General features: G+C 40.5%; 1 protein-coding gene across 1 annotated transcript in view; it reads left to right on the forward strand.

Annotated features, from left to right (window-relative positions):
• MRPS27 (mitochondrial ribosomal protein S27) overlaps window positions 1–13091 on the forward strand; it is a 102483-nt gene that overhangs the window by 7570 nt on the left and 81822 nt on the right. Inside the window, exon 2 of the mRNA XM_069556203.1 lies at window positions 2885–2962. Coding sequence (XP_069412304.1) covers window positions 2885–2962 — 78 coding nt within the window. The remainder of the gene's footprint in view (window positions 1–2884; window positions 2963–13091) is intronic.

Here is a 13091-nt window from a genome sequence, read left to right on the forward strand (position 1 = left end):
TCCACGTATTATTCTAGTAAAGTCTGACTAGACTCCTGCTGAAGACAAGGGAGGTGCTGGTTTGGGTATAAACACACACAGGTGTGTTTGTACTTGTTTTAGTTGGGAAATGGGTAGAGAATACCAGGAGCGTCCTAACCATGTGTGTGATCAGCTCCCATGCCTTTTAGTTGTGTTTGGCTATGGTCTGCTGTGACCTTGTGTGTGATCAGCTCCCATGCCTTCTAGTTGTGTTTGGCTATGATCTGCTGTGACCTTCAGGTGACTGTCTGCCATTCATTCCTTTTTAATTCTTTAAAACAGCTTTATTTAGATTTAGTTCACATGCATCTAAAGTGGCCAATTTAATGCTTACTTAGTTTTTTTGTTACATACACAGGGTTGTGCAGCAGCTGTCACCGCAATCAATTTAGGAGATTTTCATCACCTGAAAAAAACCCCATACTCATTAGCAGTCATGCCCCATTTCCCCCCAGGTTTTCCTGCCCCTCCACCCTCTAGATCTAGGCAACCAAGACGCCTCTGTCTCTATAGATTTCCCTATTGCAGACATTGCATATGATGGAATTATGTAACATGTAATCTTTTGTGACAGGCTTCTTTTTCCTTAGCATAATATTTTCAAGGTTCATCCATGTAGCATGTATCAGTACTTCTTTTACTGCTGAATAATATTCCTTTCATAAGAATATACCACATTTGTTTATCCAGTCATAAGTTGATGGATATTTACATCTTTCCTTTTTGGCTATTATGAATAATGTTGTGTACAATTTTTTGTGTGGATCCGTGATTTCATTTCTCTTAGGTATATATGTAAGAGTGGAGTTGTTGGGTTACCTAGTAACTCCATGGTAACATTTTGCAGAACGGCCAGACTCTTCCAGTGTGGCTGCACCATTTCACATTCATACCAGCAATGTATGAGCCAGATTTCTCTATGTCCTTATCAACAGCTGTTATCACCTGCCTTTTTGATCATAGCCATCCTAAGTGGATGTATAGTTGTATTTCAGTATATTTTGCATATCCTTAATGGGAAGTGATATTAAACATCTTTCCATACACTTACTGGCCATGTATTTGTGTGTGTGCTATTTATATGTGTGTGTATGTTTTAGAAATGTTTGTTCAGATCCTTTGCCCATTTTTCTGTTGCGTTGTCTTTTCAAATTTTAAGTTGTAAGAGTTGGGTTTTTTTTTTTTCCCCCTTGGTGGTGGTTTAGTCACTCAGTGTGTCCAGCTGTTTGTGACCCCATGGGCTGCAGCACACCAGGCCTACCTGTCCTTCACTATCTCCTGAGCTTGCTCAAACTCATGTCCATCGAGTCAGTGATGCCATCCAACTATCTCATCCTCTGTCATCCCCTTCTCTTCCTGCCTTCAATCTTTCCCAGCATCGGGGTCTTTTCCAGTGAGCCAGTTCTTCACATTAGGTGGCCAAAGTATTGGAGCTTCAGCATCAGTCCTTCCAATGAATATTCAGGACTGATCTCCTTTGGATTGACTGGTTTGATCTCCTTACAGTCCAGAGGACTCTCAAGGGTATTCTCTAACACTGCAGTTCAAAAGTGTCAATTCTTCAGTGTTCAGCCTTCTTTATGATCCAACTCTCACATCCATACATGACTACTAGACAAACCATAGCCTTGTCTAGGTGGATCTTTGTCAGCAAAGTAATGTCTCTGCTTTTGAATATGCTTTCCTTCCAAGGAGCAAGCGTCTTTTAATTTCACGCTGCAGTTGCCATCTGCAGTGACTTTGGAGCCCAAGAAAACTAAGTCTGTCACTGTTTCCCCACCTATTTGCCATGAAGTGATGGGACCGGATGCCATGATCTTCTCTTTTTGAATGTTGAGTTTTAACCAAGTATTTTCGCTCTCCTGTTTCACTTTCACCAAGAGGCTGCTTAGTTCCTCTTCACTTTCTGCCATAATGGTGGTGTCATCTGCATATCTGAGGTTATTGATATCTCCCAGCAGTCTTGATTCCATCTTGTGCTTCATCCAGTCTGGCATTTTGCATGATGTACTTTGCACAAAAGTTAAATAAGCAGAGTGATAGTATTCAGCCTTGATGTACTCCTTTCCTTATTTGGAACCAGTCCTTTGTTCCATGTCCGTTCCTAACTGTTGCTTCTTGACCTGCATACAGGTTTCTGAGGAACCTGAGATTCTGGGTAAAAGTCTCTAATCAGATAAATGATGTGCAGCTATTTCCCTCCTGTTCTGAGTCATCCTCTCACTTTGTTGATGGTGGCTTTGAAGGATAATAAGTTTCACTGTCAGTTGTCATTCCTTCTTTCTCATTTCTTCCTTGAGCTCTTGTGTACTGAGCAGTGTCGCGTGCCGGTCGTTGGACAGGCATCATCTCGTGGGTCACCCCAGATTTGGCTTGTTAGACTCCTCTTATTTACCCACTGTACTGTTTGCTATATGTGAAATAAGGGTAAATGTGCTGATGCAACTCAGATGGAAATTTTTTTAGGACTACCTAATGATGATAAACAGTCATTTGATGAGTTAAGCAACCACTCAGCAAGTATTTGGGGTTCTAGGAAGGAATTTTAAAGCTTATCTGGGCTCTTCATCAGTGGAAACAAATGGCTTCTAGGTCTAAACTATTAGGAATAAAATTAGGAGCAGTTTTACTAATAATGTTAGAAATTTGAACAGGTTTTCTGCATTTTCTTCTTGTGAGAGGTTGAATGCATGTTGTCATGAACTGAATGGTAAACCTGTGCAATATTGGTTACAGTTTCATAACAGATCTTTAATAGTCTAGTAAATGGAAAATGTGGCAAAGATACAGTTAATAAAAACAGATGTATAAACTGAACATGTATTGAAACCATGCCTGTTGAGGTAATTGTTTTTTTCCTCAGGTAAAAGACACCTACTTTCTGCCGCATATGTGGACAGCCGCAAATGGGAAGCGAGAGAAAAAGAAGATTGTCACCTGGGTAGGTACTCACCGTGCTGTTATATATGTCATTTCCAATCACTCCATGTTTGGTACTATATATTCATGAGATAGATGAGAAATGCGTTTATAATAATCCAATCAAATAAGCCTATTTTAAGTCTTAAGAGTTAGACTATTGTTTCACATGTGGCAGAATTATTTTTTCTTTCTTGCAAATTTCTCTTTCATTTTTGCCGTGATAGTCTCTCTGGATTATGTAAACATTAGTTTGTCTTGTTTTCTGTTCATTTTTATCACATAGTTAGTTACCATGCATCCTGACTTTATTTCATCTGCAGAATCAGTCTTTATCATGATGGTTGAAAAATGATGATTTTCCAAATTCGTTAATACCTCCACATTTACTAATTAGTACTCAGTATTTACTGTAAACAAGAAGCCTCCCTTTTCTCCCACTTCTTGCTCTTTCTCTGTTTAATATCAATATGATCTTGTAGATTGCTTTTTTCTTTTAATGATTCATTACCATCCTTACCATTATTTTGTTAGTCAGATTCTCCCGAATTCTCTCACATTTGGCTAATAGAATCCCTTTCAAGCTGACTCCTAGTGTTCCATCTTGTACCTTTCCTGCTGTAACCCTGAAACCAGTTTCAACTAACCCATAAACAATGGGTTTGAATGGGGGTGAAGGGCACCCACCCTCAGCACAGAAATCCTCATATACCTTCTAGTTGGTCCTCCCTATAAGTGGTTTCTTCCAAGCCAAGTTTCTATCTACGGATTCAACCAACTGTGGATCATGCGTGTAATCCTATAGTTAGTACACGTTCAGTGAAAGAAATTTATGTGTAAGTGAACCTGCACAGTTCAAACCTGTTTTGTTCAAGGGCCAACTAAATTTCTCCAAAGAGCACTGGTTCCTTTTACTAGGGACTGATACAGAAACCAAGGTCTATGCACTAGGCATCCCCTTGCTACTGTGGAATTTTTGCTGCTTTGCCTATTTAGTGGACAGAGCTAGGAGAAATACGGATACATACACACGTAAACATACATATGTTCTCGTATATATATCTATATGAGCTTACATGTACATATTTTACAGATGATGAGTTCATTCAGAAACCTCAGCTCATCTCTCTGCAGAGTTCTTCCTTGGCTTCCTGTCCGTGTTTGTATCTTCCTTCTATACTGAACACACTGGCTCCCTGCAGGGCCAGTGTTTCAGTGTGGCTGTCACTCTTGGTACTGCCTGTTATCATTTCTGACTTCTACCCAGTGGAAAGTGAAAGTTGCTCAGTCATGTCTGACTCTTTGCGACCCCATGTACTATACAGTCTATGGAATTCTCCAGTCCAGAATACTGGAGTGGTTAGCTGTTCCCTTCTCCAGGGGATCTTCCCAACCCAGGGATCGAACCCAGGGGTCTTCCCCGTTGCAGGCGGATTCTTTACCGCTGATCCACCAGGGAAGCCCCTTCCACCCAGTAAGTACCAATAATGCCCTACAGTCATTTTGACAGTCAAAAAAGAAAAAATACCAGTATGTATTCTGAAATGTCCTGAGGGCCTTTTGGTACTCCTTTTGGGAACCACTGTTCTAATGATGAAAGCAACATGGGCTCAGTTAATTATATTGCAAGCTTATTCTGATGTGCCATATATGAATTATATGAAAAGTGCTGTGGAAGTACAGAAATGAAGATGAAGAATTTCATAAAAGCTATTATTAACACTTTCCTAGGTATGAAGGGAAAATTAAGAAACAGCCATTATATTTGGTACTTTGGTATGGATCAGCTCTGTTATTCGGAGACAAACCTAGGAAATATTGTCATGGATTCTTGAGTGAGCAGATGCTCTTTGCCAAAGAATAAGCATAACAGTCTCCAGTGAATATATATCCCACGGAGGTAACTGTCTCCTCTCTGTTAAGATTAATGTACTTAGAAAAGCAGTACATACCAGCCACCATTTACTGAATACTGTCCTGCCAGTAATCCTTTCTGTACATCCCAAGGCCCTATCAAGTCAGAAGTGATTTTTTCCTCATCCTGTATGTTACAGCACTTTGTACCTTGTGTGACGTGGTCAAGACTGTGCACTTGAAGCGAAAATGTCTGGGTGTTTTTCCCATCTCTGCCATCTTTCAGAACCTATGTCTCTTAACTGGGTTCCTGTACCTGTCAATTAGAGATGATGATAATGCCTGCCCCAGATCATACTCTGACATATAGTAGCTGCTGCAGAAATATGTGAAAGGAATAATTTGGGATGTGAAGTGAGATGAGGTTTTGAAACTCAAACTGCTTGGAAGAAAAGAGGCTAAGACAATATTTTCTTCCTACTGTGTAACAGAATATTCTTAAAACTTGCATTCATATGTGGTATTACTGCACGTTTTCCTTAATTTTATTTTTTTTAATTTATTTTTGGCTGTGCTGGGTCTTCCTTGCTACTTAGGCTTTTCTCTAGTTGCGGCGGGGGCGGGGTGGGGGGGAGCAGGCGGCACTCTGGTTGGCGGAGCAGAGGTGCGCAGGCTTCTCATCGTGATGGCTCTTGCTACAGAGCCTGGGCACGAGGGCGCACAGGCTTCAGTAGTCGCGGGTAGGTGGGACTCCAAGGCTCCAGAGCACAGGCTCAGTAGTTGTGGCGCAGGGGCATAGTTGCTCCGCAGCATGTGGGGTCTTCCTGGATCTGGGATTGAACCCGTGTGTCCTGCACTGGGCAGGCGGGATTTTTCACCACTGAGCCACCAGGGAAGCTTCCAAATTCTGTATTTGACCCTTCTGGCTGGGATATGGCCCTGAGAATCAGGCGGTACACCTGGGACTGCATTCCCATGATCGGACAGTAGGTGGCAGTGTGGCTCCTCCGGAGACGCCAGAAGCCAGTGGAGCCGGGTGTTCGGGCACTGCCCTTTGGGAAGCGTTTCTTTTAGGACCTGCGCGTAGAGCTGCCTTCGGCATGTGGAGCGCTCTGATTGGGCGCTGTATTCTGGTGCGGGCTCGCTGATTGGGGGAAGGCTCAGGGGGCGATATGAGGCTTTTACTCCGTGCGTCCCCATTGGAGGGCATGGAGTGTGGTGCAGTGGATCGCGCTGCCGGGAGCGAAGATGCACGGGTGTGGGTGTGGGGCTTTGGCTTCCCTCATCTTAAGTGATTTTGCTTCCACAAATACTGGTGGAGAAGACCTGGATTCTCTCGAATCGCTGTGCAGCTGCGGTGCCTCTGTTCAGTCTCATTAATGGTTTTGTGTTAGAGCTTTGGGTGAGGGATGGTGGGGATCTGTCCAGCTTCCCATCTGAGAGTAATTTATTATTGCGGAGGTCTAGATTAAAACCAGGAGTGCAGTATACCTATACTGTAGTCTGGAGGCGGGCAGGCCATGAGTGCACGGGTCCTCTGACACCAGAGTCGGAAGGCACCTTTTCTTCACTGCAGTGTGTGTGCCCGGCTTTGTGCTAAGCACTTCACAGGCACTATTCCATGTTACGTTCTCAACAGCCGGCTGAGGCAGCTGCTATTCCCTTAGAGTTGAGGGAAACGAGACCAGATCCTAACATTTGCTTAGGGCTATACATTCTGGAGAAGAGTAGGCAACCAACTCCAGTAGTCTTGCCTGGAGAAACCCATGGACAGAGGAGCCTGGCACGTTACAGTCCATAGGCTCTAACAGAGTCAGACGTGACTTAAGTGACTTAGTACGCACACGTATACTATTCTTTTATTTTTCTGCTCAGAAATAGATTTCTTAGTGATTGCTGTAGTATTTTCAACTCTGCCTTACTGTCTTCTCTTGCACTGAAGCAGTGGCCCTCTTTTAAAAAATATTTTTTGATTGTAGTATAATATATATTGAAAAGCGCACAAATTGTAATGATGAATTATCACAAAGTGAACAAACTTGTGTAAAAAAACATTCCTACTGCTCCAGAAGCCCTTATTGTGGCTCCCATTCCCCTCTTCAAACCATTATTCTGACTTCTAATGAATGCCATAGGTTATTATTACTTTTAAAAATGTTTTGATAGAAAGTGTAAAACATACAAAGGTAGAGTGAATGGTATAAGGAATCATCTTTACCCATCACTTTTATTCAACAGTTACCAGCGCATGGCCAGTCTTTACTTCATCTCTGCATCTGCTTATTCCCCCATTCTGATCTTGAATGATTTTGAGACAGATCTCAGACAATATATCATTTTACCCATAAATATTTCAGTACATACCTCTAAAAGATAAGGATATTTTTAATACTGTTATAGCACCTATAGTATTAATAATCATTTAAATATGAAATATCAACTCAGTGTTCAAGTTTCCTTACTACCGATACATTTTTTAATGATTATGCACATAAGGTCCAGGCAATGCCGCTGGTTATGTTTCTCCCCTTGTCTTACCTCTTTTTAAATCTTTTAACGGAAACATGCAAAGGTAGAGAGAATAGTATATAATGAACCCGCATGGTCTGTCACCTAGAATCAATGGTCATCAATTCCCTACCAGTCTTGTTTTATGAAGCCCCTACCACCTCACCAGATTACTTTTTCATAAATTCTTGTTATCTGATCATTTTATACTTATTTTGATATAAAAATAGGTAGGATTTAAAAAAAAAAATATATATATATAACTATACTATCATACTATTACTAAAAATTAGTAATTCCTTAACATTATTAAATATTTGCTCAATGTTCACACTTCCTCAAATGTCTTATACACTTATGTTTATAGTTTGTTGAAATGGATTTCAGATAAGGTCGATACATTGCAATATGTTGACATGATTTTAATCTATAGGTTTCTCTTCGTTTATTTCTTGAAGAAAATGGGTCTTTTGTAGTTTCCCACATTCTAGGTTTGCTGTTTTCATCATTATGGTAGTATTTAATATGTTCCTTTAGCATCCTTTTTAAAACTGGCAGTTGAGAGAAAAGCTTGATCAGATTTTTTGTATTTTTGTTTTTTCTTTTGACATGAGTACTTCATAAGAAGTGTCATTTACTGTTATCAGGAGACACACAGCATTTGGTTGTCATGTTAATGTTAAAGGCCATTTGTGAACGTTGCTTAGAGCCATTATTTCATTAGAAGCTGCAGAACGTTGCTATTTTATTTCTGTAATTTCATCCTCATTTATTACCCAGAAAATTTTTGTTAAAGAATTTCTTTTCATCAGCAGTTTAGTTATCCTGAGTTATAGCTTGTATGGAAGAGGCAGCTTTGAAAATAATGAATTGACCACTTATCATCCTCCAAAGGTCATCAGTGAGGGTTTTAATTTATTTTTTAATAGCATGAATTCATGGACTTATGTATTCCAGACATTTTAATCCATTGCGGTTGATATTTTTTATTGAAAGAGCCTTAGGCCCTGGGAGTTCTTGAACTTTGCAACTCAGATCAGAAAATTTCCATTTTAGACTGCTTCTGTACTTTGTCTCTGAAATTTCTTCATTAGCTGTGCAGATCTACTGGGGAGGTACAGAGTGAAAGTTAGCAGCATCAGCCAGTTAGCAGCTGTTGAATTAGACTGGGGCTTGCAGTGCATAGGCTTCAGGAGAAAATCATGCTGGGGAACTGGGTGGTAGAAGGGCAGGTCTCCTGGGGGAAGTCCCTGGGTTCCGTGAGAAGTTTGTTTGTTCACCCTGCCAGGGGCAAGGGCCTAGGTGACTTGAAGTGAATTGGTTCTTGAGCCCTACTGAATTAAATATTTTGTTTCTGATTTTTTTAAGGGATACCTTTTAGTTTTAGTTACTGCCTTTTTGTTTCTGGGTTGTTGTGTCTTTTTTGGCAGGAAGGTGGGGGAGCGAAATTCAGGCTGAAACCAAGCACTGTGACCTTCTCTCACGTTATCTGGACACTTCTCTCATTTGCTGAGGTTTAGTTTTTCTGTGTCATTTCAGCTGTGGAGCTTTTTGGCTTGTTGCAGTAGTTTTTCAAATCCTGCTTTTGGAGCTTGATGGAGACTTTCTGAGGCCTGCTTTCCTGTTCACATATCTGTGATATATATCCATTCACTAGATTTCCTAATGACTGTCATTGACAGTTCTAGAGGTGGGTCTGGCCTGTGTACATCATCTTCCCTTAGTCTTAATATATATGTGTACAAAGCTTGTCTTCACATTTTTTCCTTTATTGTTTTACAGCCTCTGGTGACAGACAAATAGAAGAAAATCAAAATATTTATATTCAGAATGGTTCCTAGGTTAATTTTTCATAATTCCTTCTATTATTTCCATACATGGTATTGGTCATCTCTCCCTGTTTTTCTTTTTAAATGTGGGAAACAAAAACAGAGTTTCAGCCTGTGTTTTCCAGATCACTTCTTTTAGGAAATAAAATAATAACTTGTACCTAGTTCTTTAAGAATTATATAAATTAGATAAGGTATGCAGATGGTCCCACATCCAGAAAGAGCTTAACATTGACTGAATGGTTAACATTGATGTTCAGTTACACAGAAATCATGAAAACCTGAAACCATCTAATAATTTCTCACCTAAATCTCTCAGAGTTCAGTAGAGGATCCATCTTTCCTTCAGAGACCTTCCTCATCACAACTTTGACCCAGAGACTACCCTGCTTGATAAGAGGCTTCTTTCCTAGCACATTGCTACTATAGACTTTGTGATCATTAAAAAGATTATCATTTTCTTTCTCAGAATTTTATATAATTTGAAGCTGTGTTACTTTGATGTATACCAGGTTAAAATTATCTTCCTGGAAAAATGGACTTTTGATCATTATGTAATGACCATCTAACCTGAAAAAGGAAAGCTTTTTACTTTACATCTGTTATGTCTGATATTAATATAGCTGCACCAGGTTTCTTTTTGGCTACTTTTTTGCCTAGTACATTTTTCATACAGATATTTTTAACTCTTCATGTGTTCATATGATTTATATAGCTGGATTATGTATTTTTAAAGCTGATCTGACAATTGTCATGTTTGTAACTGGAAAGTTTAGTCCATTTACATTGTCATTTTATGATCAGAGGTTTATTTGGATTTATTTCTGCCATATTTTGTGATTTGTCCCATCTTTGTTCTTTTTTTTCCTATCTTCTTTTCAGCTGGTTGTGGAATTTTTGTTTTTTGCATTTTCCCCCCTCCAAAAATTATATCCTCTGTTTCTACTCTTTCAGAATGGTAGACTTTACCATTCTAACTCTGCATCTTTCAGATGATTGCTTCGTAACTTCCAGCAGACATGTTTACCGTAAATTCTAGGGTTAATCACACTCTGCTGTCCTTTAGTCCCGTCACATGGTCCCCAACAATATGTTACTAATATTAAAGTTTTGTCCTTTAAAACATGTAAACACATAAGACATTATTATTTTAAACAATTTCCCCTAGACCAAATCAATTTTATTTACCTACCATTCTTTCTAGCATCTCAAGTCTTTTTTTAAAGGATCATTTTCCATCTTCCAAAAACATGTCTTCTAAAAAGCACAGCTTTTAAAAATCTTCTTTAGTGATACTTGTTGCTAATAAATTCAGTTTTTGTTTTAAAATGTCTTGATTTTTCCATTAAACTTAAAAGATAGTTTTGTTAGATGTGTAATTCTCTTTTGATTGTATTTACTCCCAGCATGTTATTCTACTGTTTTCTCTTGTTTCTAGTGAGGAAACGCCTGTTGGTGTAGTTGCTTTTCTTTATCTTCTGGCTGCTTTTACGGAGAAGGCAATGGCACCCCACTCCAGTGCTCTTGCCTGGAGAATCCCATGGACAGAGGGGCCTGGTGGGCTGCAGTCCACGGGGTCGCGAAGAGTTGGACACGACTGAGTGACTGCACTTTCGCTTTTCACTTTCATGCATTGGAGAAGGAAATGGCACCCCACTCCAGTGTTCTTGCGTGGAGAATCCCAGGGGCGGGGGAGCCTGGTGGGCTGCCGTCTATGGAGTCGCACAGAGTCGGACACGACTGAAGTGACTTAGCAGCAGCAGCAGGCTACTTTTAAAGTCTTCTTATTCTTCAGTTTAAGTGTAATGTATCATGGTGTGGATTTAATTTTACTTAATTGACTTGAGATTTTTTTTTTGTTTCCTGAATCTGAGAATAGATGATTTCTATCAGGTCTAAAAAACACTTAGCTATTAGCTCATCATGTATCAACTCTCCCCATTCTCTTTATTAACAGTGTCTTCTGGAAATTGAAGTTAATATATTTTAGACCTTACTGTTCTATTTTCTGGGCTTCCCTGGTAGCTCAGCTTAAAGAATCTGCTTGCAATGCAGGAGACCCCAGTTCGATTTCTGGGTCAGGAAGATCCCCTGGAGAAAGGATAGGCTACCCACTTCAGTATTCATGGACTTCCCTGGTGGCTCATATGGTAAAGAAGCTGCCTGTAATGTAGGAGACCCGGGTTTGATCCCTGAGTTGGGAAGATCCCCTGGAGGAGGGCATGGCAACCCACTCCAGTATTCTTGCCTGGAGAATCCCCATGGACAGAGGAGCCTGGCAGGCTGCAGTCCGTGGGGTCACAAATCAGACACAACTGAGTGACTATAAGCACAGAACATTCTATTTTCTATATCTCTTAATGCCCTTTTTATACTTATTGTTTTTATTAATCTCTGCTGCAGTCTTCTGTCTTGTAATTCCTTTTAGATCTTGCAGGTTGGTAATTCTCACCTCACTTGTATCTAATCTCCTCTTTAACTTACTGAATTTCTTTTTTACAACTTTGTCAACATGTTACTTGCATAGACTATACCACACATACTCAAAGTGTGCATTTTGACCAGCTTTGACATATGTGTGTGTGTGTCTGTCCATGAGCTCATCACTGGTCAAGATGAGCAGCATGCCTGTCGCCCAGCCCCACATTCTCTCCTCCTCCTTTGTAGCCCTTTCCTGCTCTTCCTGCCCACCTTCCCAGGAAACCGCTGGGATTGTTTGTTATCATAGATTAGTATGTATTTTCTATAATTTTATGTAGTAAAATCAACTCTTTAAACCACCTAAACCGCAGTTCTCAAGTTGGTGTCTCTCGTGTGGCATGGGAAGTGTGGATTAGGGCCTGAGAGGTGTGAGGGCTGACTGCGTGGCCTGGAATCCTCAGGGGACAGCATCCTCGCTCTTTCCCTTTGCAGGGTCCGTTACTTTCCAGTTCACCTTCTCTGCAGGTGTAACCCTAGGCAGCCCAGGCTTTACCCAATGATCTGTGAAACAGCTTCCCACCTTACAAAGGCCTTGGTTCTGTCCCGTGCCCTGAAAGTCACTGAAACCACAGCTCTGTGTCACTGGGGCCTGCAGGTGCTCTCAGATGACTGCTACCCTCAGTAGTCCCTTAAACACACAAGGTTTGTGCTTCCGTCTTGCCTTTAGCCTCTGATGATTAGATCTATCTTCTTGAAAGCTCAGTTATATATTTGACAGTTTTTTTTAACATTTTATTTAGATGTTTTATTTTTATAGTAGGGAGAATTTTTTAAAGCTATTCAGTCCACCTTATTGCTAAGATGGAATTCAGTTTAACACCATCTTCAAACTTAGCAGCAACATCTGAGACCTGTCTTGTGTTCCCTCCATGGTAGTTCTCAAACTAACTTACTCAAGTGCTTGCCAGACTACCTCACAATCTCCTAGGGCTTTGTTTAAAAATTTGGGTTTTCATGGTCTCACCTCAAATCTATGGAATTAGAGTCACCTTCTGGGTGTGAAGCCTAAGAATCTGACATTTTAAAGTCTTAAAGCCTCTCAGGGTTTCAAATCCTTAACCAGGATTATACTTCGAATAGTGTGGGGGTCCTCAATAAAATCCTTTATGTCCTTAGACTATCAGTGATTTTTTTTTCTTCAAACAAAAAGAACAGTTTTATACTAACATAAATTTCATTTTCTAGACATATTTCCACAGTGTCTATACAGCTAGCTTTAAGTTTTGTTAAATGAAGGATTCAAATTTCAGACCCATTTTCCTTTAGAGTCTTTGTTGACCTCAACTGTCCACTGCAGTGTGTATTCCTGAGGAGCTGAGTGACAGGCAAGAAGGCATCTTCTTTGGCACATCCCTTTGAATAAAACCTGGGCATCTGCTGGCCCCTCACTGAACTGTGGCGTGTGGCTGTGACTGTCGCGCCCGCGGTCCAGAAGCCTGTGGCGCTGCCCCGCTGCAGGCCGCAGCTGCCCGGCTTCTG

Source organism: Ovis canadensis, chromosome 16, assembly GCF_042477335.2.
Source record: "Ovis canadensis isolate MfBH-ARS-UI-01 breed Bighorn chromosome 16, ARS-UI_OviCan_v2, whole genome shotgun sequence".
NCBI classification, from domain to species: Eukaryota; Metazoa; Chordata; class Mammalia; order Artiodactyla; family Bovidae; genus Ovis; species Ovis canadensis.